General features: G+C 36.8%; 2 protein-coding genes across 2 annotated transcripts in view; both read left to right on the top strand.

The window, feature by feature from the left end:
• Positions 1–38: 38 nt before the first annotated feature.
• Positions 39–7,538, top strand: LOC144666042 (uncharacterized). Its single transcript, XM_078527396.1, has 2 exons — positions 39–59; positions 5,737–7,538. Exon 2 carries the CDS (start codon positions 5,741–5,743, stop codon positions 6,539–6,541), a length of 801 nt encoding a protein of 266 aa, XP_078383522.1. The 5' UTR covers positions 39–59; positions 5,737–5,740; the 3' UTR covers positions 6,542–7,538.
• Positions 7,539–15,147: 7,609 nt separating this feature from the next.
• The window catches only part of LOC144666957 (NADPH oxidase 2-like), a 28,601-nt gene continuing 24,536 nt past the window's right edge, over positions 15,148–19,212 (top strand). The window contains exon 1 of the mRNA XM_078528407.1: positions 15,148–15,278. The gene's annotated coding sequence lies outside the window, so the exon portion shown is untranslated. The remainder of the gene's footprint in view (positions 15,279–19,212) is intronic.

Raw genomic sequence — 19,212 nt, 5'->3', positions numbered from 1 at the left:
AGTAACGGGCCGCGGTTACATAGTTCAGTGGCGGAGAATTTAACTACAGAATTGAGAAGGTACGGTATGAATTTACTATTATTTTTTTCATCTCAGTAATTAAGGGGGACTAGAAAGATTTTCGTATAGCCCCATTGTAAGTTCTGCATACAAATTCTTCCACATGTAATAATTCTGTGTTCGAGCTAAGACAAAACCAGTGATCCTACAAATTTTAAGGTCTTTATATAAAGCTTACTATGTCAGTGGGTTTTAAGCTTATCTTTTTACCTCGTGAATCGTGAAATGGTTAATATATTTTTCCCGTAAAATATGAATGTGTGTGTGTGTCGGCAATCACTCGAAATAAACCCGGGGTATCAAATCGAATAAAACCGAACGAAATCGAACGAAATCGGGGCTAAACTGTAGAATACCGGGCCACTATTAAATTTGCATCTCATTGAATTTGAATGATTCCTTTTGTTTCTACTATGCTTCGTTCTTTAAACGTTCAGAGATATGTAAATAAGTGGCCCGGTATTGTAAAATCGCTCCGTCCTTTTCGCTTACTTCCCTTGGAGTGTTCCTCCTCGAATTGAATAATCAGAATAATTTACAAATTGACCGGAGAGTCGAAACTGAAGTCTCTATATCTACAAGCCGAGGACGCTAAAACCACCTAAACGGGCTACTGAACTTGAACAGTGTTTATTACTGCCGCAAAATTTATCCCTCGCTCCAGATAATGGTTTGTACTTTCTATTTATTTAGTGCCAAATATCTAGTTTTCTATCAGAGATAGAAGCCATATTCACTTTTAATTTCAAACGTTATTTAAGTTAATTATGAATAGACAGGAGCGGGCACGGCTGAGGGAGAGATAAAGAATGCTGTACTCCTTCAGGAAAGAGAAAATTTTGAAAGTTAAAATAGATTTTCAGCTTAAAGTATTTACTCAGTCTGTGTGTGTGTGTTTTTGTGCTTGTGTTCTCGTGTTTTTGTTTGGCTCCTTCTTCGTGTAGAAGCACAGAACACGTGCAATAGAATACTGCATCGCAAACCTTTTGTTTTTATTATATTCCTCGTTCTTTTGTCCTTTTGTTCTCTATTGTTATAGGTGATCATGAACTGTGTCTTCTACACGAAGTAAGAGCCTTTTGTTTAGTGCGATGCAATTAGCTATTCAATGGTACGTTATAACGCCAACGTGACGGTGTTCCATGTTTTTTCCGTTACCTAAATTAAAAATTAACGGCAGCTATGGGTGATTTTAGAATGCTTTCGTTAAATGTAAGAGGTTTGAGCAAGTTTAAAAAACGACGAGCAATTTTTGCATGGTGCAGAAAACAAAATGCAAATATTATTTTTCTGCAAGAAACGCATTCAACCGTCAATAGCGAGAAACAATGGAAAGCTGAATGGGGTGCCCCTTTGGAGCTTGCACATGGGAGTAGTAATTCGAGAGGTGTCACAATACTCTTTCGGAAAGGGTTTGACTGCAGGATAATAAAAAAAATCATTGATCCCGCTGGGAGATTCATTAGTATTCAAACTCAAATCAATGATGAAAATTATTTTTTAGTGAACGTGTACGGTCCAAACAATGATAATCAAGCTGTGCAATTCTATGATCATTTAATTGACCTTTTGAGAAAAGAAGGCCTTGCTTACGAAGATAAGATAATTATCGGTGACGATTTCAGTTGTCCCATTAATCCAGTTCTTGACAAACAAGGCAGGATACTTGTAGCACGGAAAAAAATTGCTGAACGGATCGAAGAAATACAAACAGTATTTAATTCACATGATGTTTGGCGTGTAAAAAAACCCCAAACAAAAAGACTCCTTTTGTTTTTTGTAGATTTATAGACTATTGGCTTATCTCAAATTCACTTCAGGACTTAATTAAAGACGTCGATATTATTGCTGCAATAAGAACTGATCACTCGGCAATTCTTCTACATCTGCAGAAACTTGAGGAATGTAAGCGTGGCCCGGGGTTTTGGAAAATGAATACTTCGTTATGACTGATGAAAACTTTGTCCAAAAGATGAAAGAAAAATTAGAGGAATGGAAAAAAGGAGGGCGAGGAGTTCTCAGATAAAAGAGTTGCTTGGGACTGGATAAAATATAATGTGCGCCTGTTTTCGATTAATTACTCAAAAGAATTAGCTAAAGCAAAAAAGGAAAGAGAAGAAAAACTGCAAAGAAACCTACAAATTGCCAAAGCACAGTTTGAGCAGAACCCCTGTGAAGAGGTCGAAAAAATTCTTGATGAATGTAATGCGGAATTGGAAAAATTTTATGAGGAAAAAGCTAATGGATTGATAGTACGTGTAAGGGCAAGATGGCATGCATATGGCGAAAAGAGTACAAATATTTTTTGAGTATGGAAAAGAGAAATTATACAAGAAAACATATAAGGAAGCTTTGCTTAAGTGGAGTTATTACCAATAATTATAAAAAAATACTAGACTCCTCCTCGGAATATTATAAGGAGTTATACCGTAGCAAATTGAGCATTACTCAGTCTTGTGTATTAGATCATTTCTTAGGCAACGCGAACATTCCAATGCTATCGAAAGAAGAGAGATTAAGTTGTGAAGGTCAAATTACTACAAAGGAGTGTGTTAAAGCTCTTGATACATTTGACACTGGGAAAACTCCAGGGAATGATGGAATTCCTATTGAATTTTATGAAACCTTCTGGAATTTAGTTGGTGTGTTTATGACGGAGGTTTTTAATCATTCTTTTGAGCAAGGGCAAATGTCAAGTTTCCAAAAGCAGGAAGTCATCACTTTGATTGACAAAAAAGGAAAAGATAGAATGTTCTTGGAAAATTGGAGACCAATCTCGTTAATAAATGTCGACTCGAAAATTGCAACTAAGGTCATTGCAAATAGAATTAAAAGTGTTCTTCCGGGTATAATTCACTCAAATCAGTCTGGTTTTATGAAGGGTAGGTTTATTGGAGAAACAGCTCGTTCAATCTTAGACATAAACGCACATACAGAATCATCAAAGCTTCCAGGTGTTTTACTCTTAATAGACTTTGAAAAAGCTTTTGATTCCATCGAACATGACTTTCTTTATAAATCACTAGAGCCCCTCCTTCATAAAATGGATTCAAACATTTTACAATAACCTCTCAAGTTGTGTTCTTAACAATGGTTTCTTCTCATCTCCTTTTCAACTTGAAAGAGGTGTAAGACAGGGAGACCCTTTGTCGCCGTATTTATTCCTTATCGCCATAGAAATAATGGCAATATCTATAAGAACAAATGAACAGATTGAAGGCATAAAAATCGGGGAAGATAAGACTAAGACTTTATTGTATGCAGATGACATGACAGCTACACTCGCCAATATTTCTTCGGTCAAAAAAGTAATAAAAACCCTTGATAACTTTGAGAAATGCTCTGGCTTAAAAATGAATCTCTCAAAAACTAAGGCTATGTGGATTGGAAATAATAAAAACTCCGTAGAGACACCTTTGGGCCTTGAGTGGTGTACTGGCATTAGGACTCTAGGTATTCATTTCTCATGTGACCAAGAACAAGTTCTGAAAGAAAATTTTCAAAAGAGACTAGAGGAATGTCAAAAATTAATTAATTTATGGAAACTAAGAGGTCTTTCTCTCTTTGGTAAAGTACTGAGCAACCATTAAATCGTTTCTCATCCCAAAATTATTATATGTTTCTTCAATAATAGAAACCCCACCTGCAATTATTAAACAGATGGAGAAAATGATTTTTAAATTTTTATGGAAAGGTCCTGATAAAGTCACAAGGCTTTCTGTGATAAACACCTTAGACAATGGTGGACTGAATATTATATTACAAACTTTGAGCCACATATTAAAGCACTAAGACTGTACTGGATTCCGAGACTCTCAGATGGGAGGAAAGGCCCTTGGATATCATATCTCCAATACAATTTAAAAAAATATGGAGGATGTTTCTTCTTTAGATGCAATCGACGATGTAAAGGATCTTGATTTAAGTGTTAGTAATTTTTACTTGGAGCTCCTTTTGTGGTGGGCGGAATTTAGAAGATCCTTTTCTGATGTTAATTATTCCCAAAATGTTATCTGGAATAATAAGGACATAAGAATAAATAATAAACCAGGCCTTCTTGTTCTTTGATAAGGGCACTACTTATTTAGATGATTTACAGTTCAACGTGGATAATGTACGCTCTTTTGAGACATTTAAACAAAAAGTTCTTAACACTAATTTTCTGGCATGGACAGCTTTGAGGACTTCTATCACAAACATGAAGTCAAAAACTTCTTGCAATATCCTTACAGGCAACTTCGATCCTATGAATTTCGAGTATAATGCTAAAGCTTTTAATGCATATACGGTAAAGTGCAAACAATTCTATTCAATGATGATATCAACTAAAGCGAAAACTCCGAATAGCTTTAAAACATTGATAGCTGATTTTAATCTCTCAAATCCTCAAGAAGCTTTTTCTATTCCATATCAAATTGCAAGCGAAACGTATGTCTGGTCATTCCAATAAAGATTGTTGAATTTCATTTTGTTTACGAATGATAAATTATTTGAAATAGGTTTAAGCGATACAGACAAGTGTTCTTTTTGTGAAACCAATACGGAAGATTTGTACCACCTCTTCTTTCACTGCTCCTTTGTGCGGGTCTTCTGGAATAGATTCGCAGTCTGGTAGTGTGATATTAGTGGCGAAAATCTATCTTTGTCTTTAGAAGATATTATAATTAGCTTTCTTAAGAGGAAAGATTTATTAAATTACTTGATAATTCTTGGTAAGATAACTATTTGGGAGTGTAGAAAAAATAAGACCTCTCCAAAGTTGAGATTGTTCCTGCACAAGGTCGAAGTTAAGCAAGATAATTGCAATAAGGAACCGAAAGCTTCGCGATTTTTATACAAGATGGGAACTTCTGTTGTAATCGTAAATTAGTTTAATTCAAGGAAATAAATGCATGGAATGTCCGTTGGATTTATTAAGCTTAAATATTTGACACACTGTCTATTAAGTTGTTTTCGTTAAATTTTGTAAGGGAATTCATTGGGCATTTGCATGGTCTATATGTGTCACTGTGTGGTGTAAACTGAAAAGTGTAATTATAAGCATTAGGTGTAATAAGTTTAAATACTATATTGTAAGTAGAGTATCGTAATTAGAGTAATGTAACATGTTGTATTGTAAATAGCGCTTTTGTGTAAGTAGTGTAATGTAATGCAATGTAATGTAACTTCTTCATTTTTTGTGTCTTGCAATAAAAAAAAAATGGATAGCACTTTTCCAGTCAGGCAGGTTGATTGCGAATTGCTCCCAGTTCTCAGGGTTGAAACTGCACTGCTTCAAATGGTGTTTAAGGCTATCCTTAATGTGTGTGTGCGTTGCCCGCCTGGTTACGTCTCCCATTGCCGATTGGTCAGTTCATTTTTTTTTTAATTGTTAAGGAATATAATATCCTTAATCACACTTAAATAGTGCTCATAAATATGGTGTGGATAGAAAATAATTGTTAAAATTAATTGTTTTGATATAAATGATGGTATTAATTTTTTTTCGCGTGTTTTAAATTTCGCGATTGTTTTGAAGTCGTGATAATTGCGAAAATTAGGTCTCTCGAAAATAAGTAAGAATAAGGTACAATTGATAGTACCGTGAACTAACAAAATTAATTATGGCAGTGCAACTGTTACGAAAAACCATAGTTCTGTTGTTTGTTTTAACACGTTATCTGTATTTTCTCTTAGATTTATGATGAAAGAACTTCAGGAATACTGGAAGCATGCGCTGTTGTTCACCTGTTTTGGAACGTTGTGTATAGTGATTCCCATTTTAATTCATCGTGGAATACATGGACATTTTGGAATAGGATTTCACGGAATAACTATCCTGTTTTTAGGATTGCTTCCTTTCTTTGTCATCTTAATCCTACGTCAAAGACAAATAAAACTTTGGTGGTGTCCGTCAAATGCAGTGTCACTGTTACTTTCAGCATGTTTGGTTCTATATTATCTTTCAAGTAATGGACTTTGGTGTGCACAGCATCCAAGTGTGACACATGAATTGTGTGCAAAACTTCTACAGTTTGCGTCATTTGCGGCATCTTCAAATGTGACTTCATGGTGGTTGACTATGGGTGATCTTTTAGCAGTGCACCGTGGACTTGACATGCCAATTCATTGGGAACATGATATTGATATCTGCATCACACCTGGACAGTTTCCATTGTTTGAAGAAGCTCTGAAGTCAAATGTTGGCCATTTCAAACCCGAGGCAGAAAGCATCACGGGTAAGAAACCTCACTGGTATCTCCCTATCGACATGGCAAAGCTTGGCTTGTCAAATAGAGATGGCGAAGGAGTGAACGTGGATATCTGGACTTGCCCTCAACTTACTGGAAACATAACACGTGTTTTGTATTGCAATGGCTTGATGAATGTCCCGAGCTCATTGGAGGATAGAAATACAATACTAACAAACCACTATGGAAATTATTCTGAAGTCAAATATGCACACCACAATTTAATGTGCAGAATTTGGAATGCGGGTTGAACAATCATAATTTGTTATCTGTAATTTAATCAAAAGGGGGCTTGCTGACAAAGGAAGGGACAAATTGCATGGACCTGTAGCAGGGACAAAATTGCAACATGTACACACAAAAGAAAATTTAGCGGGTCCTTGTGTATGTGGGGACTTGTCGCATTGACATGTCACAGTGACACACCCCCTCGTGTGTGCTGATAATTTTTGGCTCATGCAACACCAATACCTGAAACATTTTTTCCCTGCGACACATCCCACGAAGTTCAACTAGTTGAACTCTGTTTAACATTATGTCACTGGTACAAAATTGCTGCAAAATTTGTGTTGCATGAGCCAAAAATTATCAGCACACAAGGGGACGTGAGGCTGTGACATGTCCCTGGGACAAGTCCCCTCTACAATTTCTTGCGTGTGTACATATAATTTGTGATTCTGTTGCTGCTACACCCCCCTGCTACATTTCCCCTGAAGTGTGAACAACACATGATAATTATTGTCGCTGCTACATGTTGCTACGAAACGCCCCCACGTGTGCAGGGGCTCTAGTGTGTCCTTGCAACATGCCCCATCGTGGTCAGCACTCATCTGCTAGCTGTTCATGGCATGATGTACATGGAATGTGGCAGGGGAAACTCTGAAGAGGCCCGGCCCTGAAGAGTAAAATGAAAACTGGGATTTAGGCAAATAAAATTTTTCACTGGGAAAATGGAATTTAGGTCACTTGGACTGGGAAACACAAGCAGTAAAACAATAGAACTGGGTGTGGGATTTAGAAATTTTGGGAAATCAATAGGCTGGGAAATGGGATTAGGGCAAAATTTGGGCTGGGAAACAGGATTTAAATTTCCCCCCCCCCCCCTCCCCTTCACGACCCTCCCTAAAGTTCCTGCTTTATACTGTATATTTCAAATCTCTTTTTTGACACTTCCTTAGATATTCCCACTCATTGTACGTCTATTTATTTTAGACACTATAAATACAGTCATTAGAAAAGCTTACGCCTAAAAAAATTCCTCTGTTTTTTCTATTCAAATATATATCTTGTTTGACATTCTATTGTGGAGTACCGCTTTATATTTTTAACGAGTATTGCATTATTTTGGTGAATCTGTGGGGTAAATCAAAATACAAAATGTAGATGGTTAATGATGAGTACAAATGTACAGTGATACTACACATCAACATGTCTAATAAGAGATTTCAGGTACCATTTCACGATTTCATTTCCCCAAATCCTGACTGACTTCTGCGCCGTCAGGAGTAATAAGAGGATAACGTTTATTAACATAGGCGGCGGATCAGGGGGTAGAGGGGGCTGTAGCCGACCCCCCCCCCCCCACACACACACACACACACACACACACACACATTTTGGTGCCGAAAATATCGCAAGCGCAGCGTAAAATTGGTTTGCCCAGATGTTCTGTCTCTGGTTTGAGTTCAAACATCTTCAAAACTTCCTTCCTTTAGAAATCCTCGGGAAACTTCGTCTTTCTTCGGAAAAGTTCGAAAAATGATCGGAAACGTTTGTATGGCCTGAACAACAATCGGAGAAGAAAGAAACTTCTAGAAACTAGAAAGAAACTGCTCAGGAAACAAAAAGTTGGCCAAAATACCTACCGAGTATTTTTGGGCCAGTCTTAGCCCGTTATTAATAATTACAGATAAAAAGATACGAACGGCTTCGCCTCGTTAATTCGCAGACTATTTTGACAAGGTTATGACGAATTTCCGATCAGTAACAAGACAGACACATAAAAATCTACGTCAGTAAAATGTCCTTGGGCTATGCATACATTGCGTGTGAAAGTTCTAAACAAGGCAAGATCCAGGAATAGAAATTCAGCCACGAGAGCGCAAACTCGCGCCATAGCCACCAACCTAGAAAAATGTTAAGTCCATAAAAGAATCCGATACTAATTAAAAATGGATGCCGCGGCTCCTATCTGCTTATGAAGTGTAAGAAAACTTCTGTTTTCCTTAAATAACCTTTCACATCTTGATCAAGCCTCCTACGCGATGCCCTTTGGGCTAGTTACGTAAGCGTAGCGAGCTCAATTGTAAAGGATTTGCGTAAGAGGCGAGTCCTGATTAATTGTTTATCATGTATACCAGCGGGCGGGGGTATTTAGTGTTGTGCGTCAGAAGTACATAATTACATAATTACATACATAGATTGTGTACTTTGAATGCTGAATAAACGCGGAAACGTCAAAAAAAGGACGACCGAACTTTAATGTTTACAATCAGAACTAAACTAAAACCAAACTTACGAAATTTTCGTAACACGGTTTTACAGTTCCGCACAGGATGTTCAAATTTTAGACCCATACAGACTCCTATAATTATAGTGCACTGATAGTACGCTTTAGTTGCCTGTGTCAGTGGCAAGGAGTTGCATGTTGAACTCACAAAAACCCTTTTAAAAGAGAGAACTCTTGTTGGATGCAATTTTATTTTTAACTATAATATATCGAGACTTGCTTAATTTTTTAGGACATTTTTTTTTATTTCGCATCCTAAATTAAATTAAATTAAATTAACAATACAATAAGAATAGACTGAATAATCATTCTGATAATCATTATGAACGCATCCTCTGATGCATCATTTTCGACGCGTGAAACGTCCATGAAGTCACACTATTCTTAGCTTCAGCTTTGCTTACAATTATGGACTTCCTTCCGTCTTAAGTTGTCAATCAAACAACTCTCTTGGCGCCAATTGGTGGATATACAGTACTTAAATATATAGCAATTAAACTGAGAAACAGACACAAATTGCTGTCTATTCGTCTGGAATCACATTGAATTCACATCCCACTGGACTGTACATGCGACAACGTCTTGGTATCAGGCGATTCACTCTTGAATTTACTAACAAGGTAAGTGCTTAGAATTATCGCTTTTCCAACGTTCTTAATGGCAAAAGGAGGGCAGTGTCTTGATATGTATACCGCGGATACGCGACGTCTCGGTGCAACTTTGTTCATGAGACAGTTTCAGTGGTTGGTTTGTTGCTAGCTCAACTACAATAAATATTTACAAAAGGTCTTGAGAACAGCAGACACGTAAAGATTTTAAGAAATACGGCATATTTTTAAGTTTGAAAGACATGTTTCGACAGAGCATATCTGTCATCTTCAGTTGAATGGTTTACAAAGCACAGAGAGTTGAATAATAAGTAGACAAAAAATGCTAATTAAGACAAGTAGTAACAACAGAACGTGAAAATGTGTGAATAAGAAGGATAATTTTAGATTTACATGGTGTACCGTAATGATTCGATTTAGCGCCCTCCTTCCAATAAGCGCCCCCTTCCGAATAAGCGCCCCCCCCCCCCCCCCCCTTCGAATGTGTTTTTGATAATAAGCGCCCCTACTCCAATTAGCGCCCCCATTCTTACAGCGCCCCTATTCTAAACAGAGCTTCTATTGTGGCTAACTGCCCCTACTGGAGTCGTCGACGTCGAACTGAGATAAACTCATGAACATTCACCGTACCGTACATGTATTGATACCATGCCATAGAAAATACAGCCAATCAGAATACAGGAAAGCCGTTGTATATTCGACGGTATTCAACCCAACCTTCCCATCGTGCGCTGCGATCTTATTCTCGATGAAATTTAGTGAGCGTATTTTCTATGGCATGGTATAAAATAGTTACACAACACTTTCTCGTGGTATACTATGGAATATCACACGAGTCACTTGTATTTTCTCGGAATACACACGAGCCTTTAGGCGAGTGTGTATACCACTCGAAAGCGTTGCATAACTAGTATATATTTACTGCTAAACTGAACAATAGACAATAAGAATAAAAAGGCTAAAAATGGCTAAAAAATAACTTTGTGCGAATGACGTTTCGACCGTTCGACGGTCATTTTCAAGTTAGGTGTTAGAATAAAATTACATGTGTAAATATAGTAAAAGCGCTAAAATATGTACATACAAACAATAGACAATAAGAATAAAAAGGCTAAAAATGGCTAAAAAATAACTTTGTGCGAATGACGTTTCGACCGTTCGACGGTCATTTTCAAGTTAGGTGTTAGAATAAAATTACATGTTTAAATATAGTAAAAGCGCTAAAATATGTACATACAAACAATAGACAATAAGAATAAAAATCTCGATGATTTGGTAAGTGCAGAATGCAATATGGAACAATTGAAAGTATGTTGTTTTATATATGTTCGTGTTTATTTGCTTTATTTTACTTTCGGAAAAACTGTTCACAGGCTACTTGTATTCTTTCCCAGGTGTTCCTTACGCTAATCTTTGCAAACGTAACACGACACTTTTGTTCGTTTGTAACAAAATACTTTTGTCTTCCTTGAAAATGCGATAACATGAAACTTTTGTTTTTTGTTTGTTTTACGGCGGCATCGATGACATTTGTTTAATTTAATTAAGTTACGGTTTAGACTGCACGAAAGACGATTCTCAAAAACTAAAGAAACAAATCTAATCAAAAAACATATTTTTCGACAGGTTTTTTAAAACGCAGTACAGCTAGGATATTTGTTTCCTGGTTATCAGGTGTTCACGCCGAAAATCCCGGTGCAAGTTTTTGCATACCTAATTACGAAAGCGCCGTGAAAGTCTCAAAATCTAATTTAATTAATTTGCGGTTTTTACTTGGCGCCAAGAAGTCTGCAGGAAGCCTACCGCAAACACGCAATACAAGCGATGTTCATGATAGTTCCAGAAAACAACGTAGACTAATCTGCGCATGCGTTTGGTGTAAATTACGTTGAGTAGTACCACAAGGAGAGCAAAGGGTTTTCTGAAACAAATATATACGTTTGAGATCTTCATATGAAAGTAACGTAGATGTGCTCCAGGTTTTACCTAGGGGTACGGTCAGGTGCTCCCCACCCCCACCCCCTCCACAAGGAATAATTAATTAATTGGTATTAATTAATTAATTGGTGATTAAAAGTTTACACCATAGTGCTTTAGCGCCTGAGGGATTTAGCAAACGACAACCCACCAAACCATCACAATAGTGCATTCTGCACTAAAAAGGCTAAAAATGGCTAAAAAATAACTTTGTGCGAATGACGTTTCGACCGTTCGACGGTCATTTTCAAGTTAGGTGTTAGAATAAAATTACATGTGTAAATATAGTAAAAGCGCTAAAATATGTACATACAAACAATAGACAATAAGAATAAAAAGGCTAAAAATGGCTAAAAAATAACTTTGTGCGAATGACGTTTCGACCGTTCGACGGTCATTTTCAAGTTGAAAATGAAAATGACCGTCGAACGGTCGAAACGTCATTCGCATAAAATGAACAATTCTTGTAAAAGTAACTGAACTTTCAACAATTTGTTACTGTTACAGTTTATGTTATTGTTAGTTATTTTAATATATATTAAAGTTTTGTTTTGAACATTTGGTTGTTTCGAAAAAGGAACTACCTACCTTTCAAAAGGAACTACCTTGCCTCAATCAGCAATTACATCATGTAAATCTAAAATTATCTTTCTAATTCACAGCATTTTTTGTCTACTTATTATTCAACTCTCTGTGCTTTGTAAACCATTCAACTGAAGTTGACAGATGCTCTGTCGAAACATGTCTTTCAAACTTAAAAAAATTGTCGTATTTCTTAAAATAGACATTTATAATTTTCTTTAATAGTAGCTACGTTTTATTCTGTCTTTACCCGCAGTAGAAGGGTTACTTTTCTTCTAAGCAAAGGCTTAACATTAATTCGTCTGCTTCTTGGTCTTATTGAATGAATAACATCAAAAGCATTGATTACGTCACAACATTGTCAAAACTTCCTTAAACCTTTTAGAGTTTTATTCCATGTTATTCCTGCAGATGATGAAATCAGGCATCCTAGAATTGTTTCAGTTTCAAATGCCATGGCTGTCTTTCGCTCTCTCGTTATTCTTGGGAACTAATTAGCGTGTTACGGAACAATTGCTAACAGAAATTATACACAAATACAAATAATGGTTTATCGAATGGGAAACCTCTTGTTACTGGCCAACACAAATGTTCGATCGCGGTTTTCTATACACTTACACTTAGTTATGTTTAGAATATAGACGGTGCTGAGAAATTTCTTTCAATGAACCCTTTTTTAGATTGCAAAGAAAGGAAAAGAAAAATATCGAAAACCAAATTAGGTCAAATCAAGGCAATACGAAACTAAATAATACCTTCCGCGAAAATGTCATGTAAATTTATCTACAAAAACTAAAAGTACGTACAATATTTAACAATTATGTTCTCCGCAGTGGAAATGGCTAGGGAACGTTATCATGAGGGGTTTTAACGGAACAACCTCAGTTTATTTGTTTATTTGTTTGTGTTGTTTGCTTGTTTTTGGAGAGGAGTTAAGGTTGATAGAAAAATCTTGGACCCGTTTCATCGCTCGACTGCAATATCTTTAATGCGTTGTTTCACGAGCAACCATACACTGTGAAAATTAATTTTGCCTCTCTAAGGGCACTCTTTAACCAATATTACATTTGGGAATCCAATATTTAACAGTTGTCCTGCAAAATCGTATGGAATGTCAGCCCGACGAGGCTGAAGTTCAAGTTTGCTTAAATCAGGCGATGCACTCTTTGCTTTAAATGAGAACGTCTAATTTTCGGCCGAGGCTCAATGTTCTTAAAATGTTCTTAGTTTTTAAATTTTAAAAACAAAGAGGAATTGCAGTAAATTCGTTCCTAACCGAAATGTATGTGTTCACGTCGACAATGAGTGATGACAATGTTGGTTTCAGTCAGGATTTGAATAAAGATTTATTCATTTCGTACATGTATTTGTCACTTACAACAAAGAGGAAAAATAAAAATTGGTTCTTAACCAAATTTCAGCCTTGGGCACAAATTTTGGCCTTTTCTCAGCCCCGACATCATGACCATATCTGAGCAATGTGACAACATAGTTAATTACTACTAAATATGGTGACAATTTTTTGAATTATAACATAATAAACGCATGCGAATAAAACGAGTTAATGCGACTTTTACGAACCATTGATTCGCTAAATAAAAGGTCAATTTAATTTGCCTCAAATATATGGTACTTGGTGGCAATACCAATATCTACACCGCATATGCATTAATAAACGGTATCACCAAGACAACACAAAACTTGTTTACATCACCTTCAAGCGTGCACGTGCTGGACACATGTAAGGAACGCCAAGTCATAAGGAGTCCATGACTTTGCATATCAGATCGACTGCCAAATTTATATCCAAACAATAAAGTTTATCCATTGCATGACCAGATTTGGACAAGAGCCGTTAGATTTATCGTTGTTGAGGGATTTATCCACTGGATTACGTTTGATCTGCTCTTTGAACAGCAGGGCCACTTCAGCTAGCTTCAATTTGACGTCAAAATGACGTCAGAACGGATTATTAAGCCCCGGAAAGGGAAGTCAGCTCAAGCACCAATAACTCAAATGTAATGCTTAACAGCGCGGTAAACATCCTCTTATACATGACTGATAGAGTATGAACCGCCTGTATTCTATGTTCCGTTGTGAGCTGGTAACGTAACTAGCCAATTGCCCGGCTGTTTTTACAGGCTATTTATGAACAGACGTGATGCTGGTCCAGGAAAATTACAAGAGCTAGCTAAATACAGAAATTTATGACGTGCCATAAAATGGCTGCGTCACTACTGAATATTGAGGCTCGCAGCATGAACACTGCTTACCCGCCAGCACAGACAAAAACCGCCGACAGTTTTAATTTTGTAGAAAAATAACTATGTCTAGTCACGTTCTTTATGTAGAAAAACCTTTGTGCTTGTGTTATTTCGTTCATAGCATTTGCGAATGAATGAACAAGTTTGGTGTATTAACAATCTCGGTGCCCGTTGATCGCTGATTTCAGCACATCAATGGAAGTGAACGAAAAGTCGCTGCATTAAAGGCCATAGAGTTTAGACTTCAAAATTCACGGTTTTCAACCAACGCCGAGAGATATATATTCAAAAGACAAAGAATTGATCCTATAAATTGTTTTCACCTGTTTTTGACTTCTTTTGTTTGCTTTCATTAAGCTAATAATCGTACAAAACAATACCTAAATAGATCTTGTATTCCATAATACGTATTTTGTGGTCTTTGCGTCATCTTATGTGCTCACCTCAGTAAGATATTTTAAAATAAGCTCCTGAAATATCATTTGTCGCTTTTTTTAGCAATGTACCCTGTTATTTTTGAAGGAAAAGTGAGGTTAAAAGTAATTTTCCTTCCCTTTAATGTCGTTCCAGTTTTTATTTCGCACAAAGTGATTTCTTTTTGCTTTTATCCGGTCGGTGCTCAGCGTTTTAAAAACTATACAAACTATACAACTTGTGAAAAAGTGAAAAACAGATAAATAAGGAAAAAAACATGTCTATTGTGGAACTTTTATGAGGTGGATATTTCAAGTTCTATTCAAATAAATTCAAGTCAACTTTATTTAGGCAGGGCGGCCCAAACAGCACTTGGCTGGTATCAAAAGGGGCCCTATCATTTGCTTGTTATTCATTTGAATAACAATCAAGTGATATTCGTATTTATATGTAAGATTCTCACGCAAACTGTTCAGTTCAATGACCCCACACCGCGATTTTAACCAAACAATATTCGCTTTGATTAGAAAACATTCCGTGAAGATAAAACACTTCAGCTAAGTTCAAACAGAGACGTCAGTTTACCAGAGAGTGAAACTGCAAAGCAAACAAAAACTGAGGCGTAAAGGCAAAGGTATGTATTGTATGTATAAAGTATTTTTTAAGAGTTTTTCGTCTTTAAAAACAAATCAAAGATTCGAGAGCCTTAATATCAGTTTCTCACCGGGCCTTTAATCTGCTTCAGAAGATACCAGGCTAAAACAAGGTCCTTCGACTCGGAGCGATAGTATGTTGAAACGTAAAACGGCTTCTTCGATTTACCTTGCAATGTTAATTAGGCAAAATCGATCGCCTAACATCGCACAGTGTTTGAAAGTACAGAAACTAAGACCAGATCAAATTCTTCACATTTACTTGTCCATGAATTGATGCTATTAAAAATTCTTGTTTACAAAATTCTTGTTTAACTCCGAACATGGCCTTTACTTTACTCATTTGTAACTTATTTGTAACTTATTTACCAGTGCTGTGAGACACTGATTACGTAATATGTGTATATCTAAATTGTTTACAGCACGAAATTTCGAATTGTTATAAAGGTTCGAATGCTTTTAAGTAAATATGCCCTATGCTAATTTACTTTCAAACTTTATTTCTATCTTACTATCATTTCGTGCAATGTGGGCACAAATTATATATGTCAAGTTAAGTTTCTCTTAAGCAGCCACCTTTAGAAGGTCAATATAATGAGAAAACAAAGAACAAACGCAAATGAGTCATGATATCAACACATACCGCAATTGCATATGCAGGTCACCACAAAACCAGGTTTTTTTGCTATAAAAAGGCTGTTTGAATATTGTAGTTATTTTGCTACGTCGATCGATAGTGCGTTGGATACGACATTTCACATTTTCTGGCTTATGTGCTAAAAATATCTCAGTTATTAAAAATTCTTAAAGTTAAGAGAAATGTTTGCGTGATTTATTTGCAATACAAACAAACAAACAATGAAATCCAAGGCAAACTACTGAAACTATGACCAATATCTTCACAACTAAGCCAAAATCAAGCAACTATTGTTAACAACAGATTTAGTCGCGTTCTATTGAAAAAAAAAAAACGTTCTCGGTTGTTTAATTTGGTTGATTAACTTTTTCAACAGGCACCGAACTAGGTTGAAACAGTTAATTTGGTGGAAATTTACCATAGAACACTTTTTAAACTATTTTTTCGGTTAAGACGTAAAATTCCGCTTCAAACCCTGGGCATATACAACTTCGAAATGGTTTTTGGATGAGCTTATAAACAGGAGGGCCTATATTCGGGGGTTGCATGCTTATAAGTAGAATAAAAAAAACGTTTTGAAATCAGCAACAGCAGCGTTGATCGAAATACATGTTTTTCATTAACTGGTTTTGAATTCGGCTTTAAAAACTCATAAAGGCTGGTTCTCATATGATCGTCCCGTCGTCTCTGTCCTCTGTCGCTTCAGTGTGCGCTCCTCCCTCGCTTTGCAAACGCGGCGACAGAGCGCGGGGCCTGGCCAGCCTTAATAAAGCAAATTCATTACAATATTTGGAGCGATATTGAAAGCGGGGGCTTATATCCAGGGGGCTTATAATCGGATAACATTTTTTGTCTACGGGTAGATGGGCCTATAACCGACGGGGCTTATAAGCGGAATTTTTACGTTATTTAACAATCCTATCAACTGAAAACGGTTTTTCCGAATAGAAAACGAAATAGACTTAACCAATCTCAGCCAACCCCAAAAAGGTAGAACACGGGTCGAACGGTAATCAACAAGTCTCAACTGAAAATAGTCGGAAAACGTATTTTGTTGGGTTACTTCAAGCAAATCAACCAAAACGCAATGCGGTTAAAACAGTTGGTTTTAACAAAACACGACCTTAGCATGTTAAAATGCTATCCACGTATTTGGCTCAAGAAGGGCAGCAGATTAGCTGAAATGGAACGCTCATACACAGACGTTAAATCACCCACAAACTCGCGCATCTATACGTACATTTAGCCCCCGGGAAAAAATTCCAAACAAGATAATTACTTGAACAAAAATGCTAATTTTTGAAAACTGCAACTATATTGTCTGATAAAGGTTTATCAAACAAGTCAACTGTTTTATGTACGATAACATCTAGATAGAGCATTTGCAGCATTATTTGAGGAATAGTTCACCGAATCCAACTTAATTCTTTGGCTACAAGCCACCATATCGCTATTATACCGCTACAGAGAATATATATGATGTCTTCGTTCTATTCTTGGCGTTTGAAAACTCTCCCGCAGTGTAAATTCAAAAGTTTTGTCTCTGGCCGCTATATTTATAATTATTTCAAGCGGTGGCTTTGTTCTTAAACAGTAGTTCTACTTGGGAAGCATAATTTTAGGCCGAAAATAAAGAAATGCATTTACCCGTAAACTTTACATCAAACTGAATTTTGCATGAACTCCGATCTTTAGCCGACAAAAATACAGTCGAGCTTGCCTTGTCATATCCGGACCTTGATTTTAATGAACATTATTTAGTTATCATGATGATGAAGATCCGTGACTATGCTTTTTCCCCGTTTTTTTTAATGATTGAAATGGAGTTTGTTTTTCTTTCACAGAGTAAAAAATTAACGGGTAAAAACCGCGCTCTCACGCTTCGTAAATGATAAAGGAAAGGCGTTCAACTGACATACCGTATTTATTCGATGAAACGCCGCGGCGTTTATTAAATTTTTCGTGATTCAAGTTCGGCGTTTATTCGAGGGCGGCGTTTATTTAAAAGTCAATTTATTTTTCGCTGACAATAGTATGGTAACTGAATATCAGTGAGTTTTAAAAACAGAAAAATGTTTTAGTGCTTGCCTGAAAAGACTGTCATTCAATATCTAAAAACACTGTTACAATAAAGAAAATATTATTGAGGCTTGTTCAAACTTGATTATTACTGGATTTGCTTTTTTGACTTAATCATAGGAATAAACGCCGCATCATGATGCGTCGTCTATCCGAGGGCGGCGTTTAATATTTCTGCCCTTATGTGGGGCGTTTATTCGAGGGCGGCATTAATTCGAGGGAGGCGTTTAATCGAATAAATACCATATGATTGGCCTAGTGTTGAACACAAATTAATACAAGCGAAATATTAAACTGTGTAAATTCCTCATAAAAAGGCAAGAGCCTTGTTAACAAATATTAAAATAAATAACACCACGCTAAACTCAAATCAAGACATTTATGCGGATCAGTCATAGACGGCCAAATCATTTTTTTTTTTGTATTTTATTTATGCTTTTCGAGCAGAATTTGACCGAACCGTATACCTATAACTGCTGCCTGGAGGGGGTTTCTGGTGGGTTTTGTGCGTAAGTGTAACGTCGACAAAGTTTTGAAATCGAAAATTCTGTCAAAATAGGCCGGTTCCGATATATTAAAATTATTACTTGGCTCCGAGGCTTGGGGGAATAAAACAAAAGAATTTATTCATTCATCCATCAACCTCGATGTGTTATCTTTTGTTTTATTCCCCTAAGCCTCGGAGCCAAGCTAGAATTTTAAGAGTGCATTCTAGTCCCCAGACTGCCCAGAGCCGCTTGTCCCTCTTTATAGCCGGCTGAGACTGGGGCACGAGGAACAAACTCTGGGGACACATCATTTGATTAGGAACTTGAATGAGTGCGCCATAAGTAGCCTGGGAGCAGGATCACGATTGGGAAATGCGAGCGGCGAAACCGTGACAGCGAGCGGCGCAAGCCTTTATCGCTTTGCTTGCGGAATCGCTCTTCGCGCGATCGCGCGTGTGGCCCAAGGTGAGCCTGCGTGACAAGAGATCCCGTGTAGCCAAGCGTGACGGATTGAACAAAATTAATGTAACGCATGGGCATAGTATAAAACATGGACTGGACTCTGGACTGGACTCTGGACTCTGGACTCTGGACTGGACTCTGGACTCTGGACTCTGGACTCTGGACTCAAAAAAACCTGGACTCAAAAAATCTGGACTCAAAAAAAAAAAAAACTATTGACTCCACTACAAAACAATTAAAAACAACGAA

This window comes from Oculina patagonica, chromosome 9, assembly GCF_052425735.1.
Source record: "Oculina patagonica isolate OP01 chromosome 9, crgOcupat, whole genome shotgun sequence".
Lineage (NCBI taxonomy): Eukaryota > Metazoa > Cnidaria > Anthozoa > Scleractinia > Oculinidae > Oculina > Oculina patagonica.
This window is presented reverse-complemented; position numbering and strand designations above follow the sequence as displayed.

Excerpts from the sequence above, each read along its gene's own strand:
- LOC144666042 (XM_078527396.1), top strand. The coding sequence starts at position 5,741 with ATGATGAAAGAACTTCAGGAATACTGGAAGCATGCGCTGTTGTTCACC.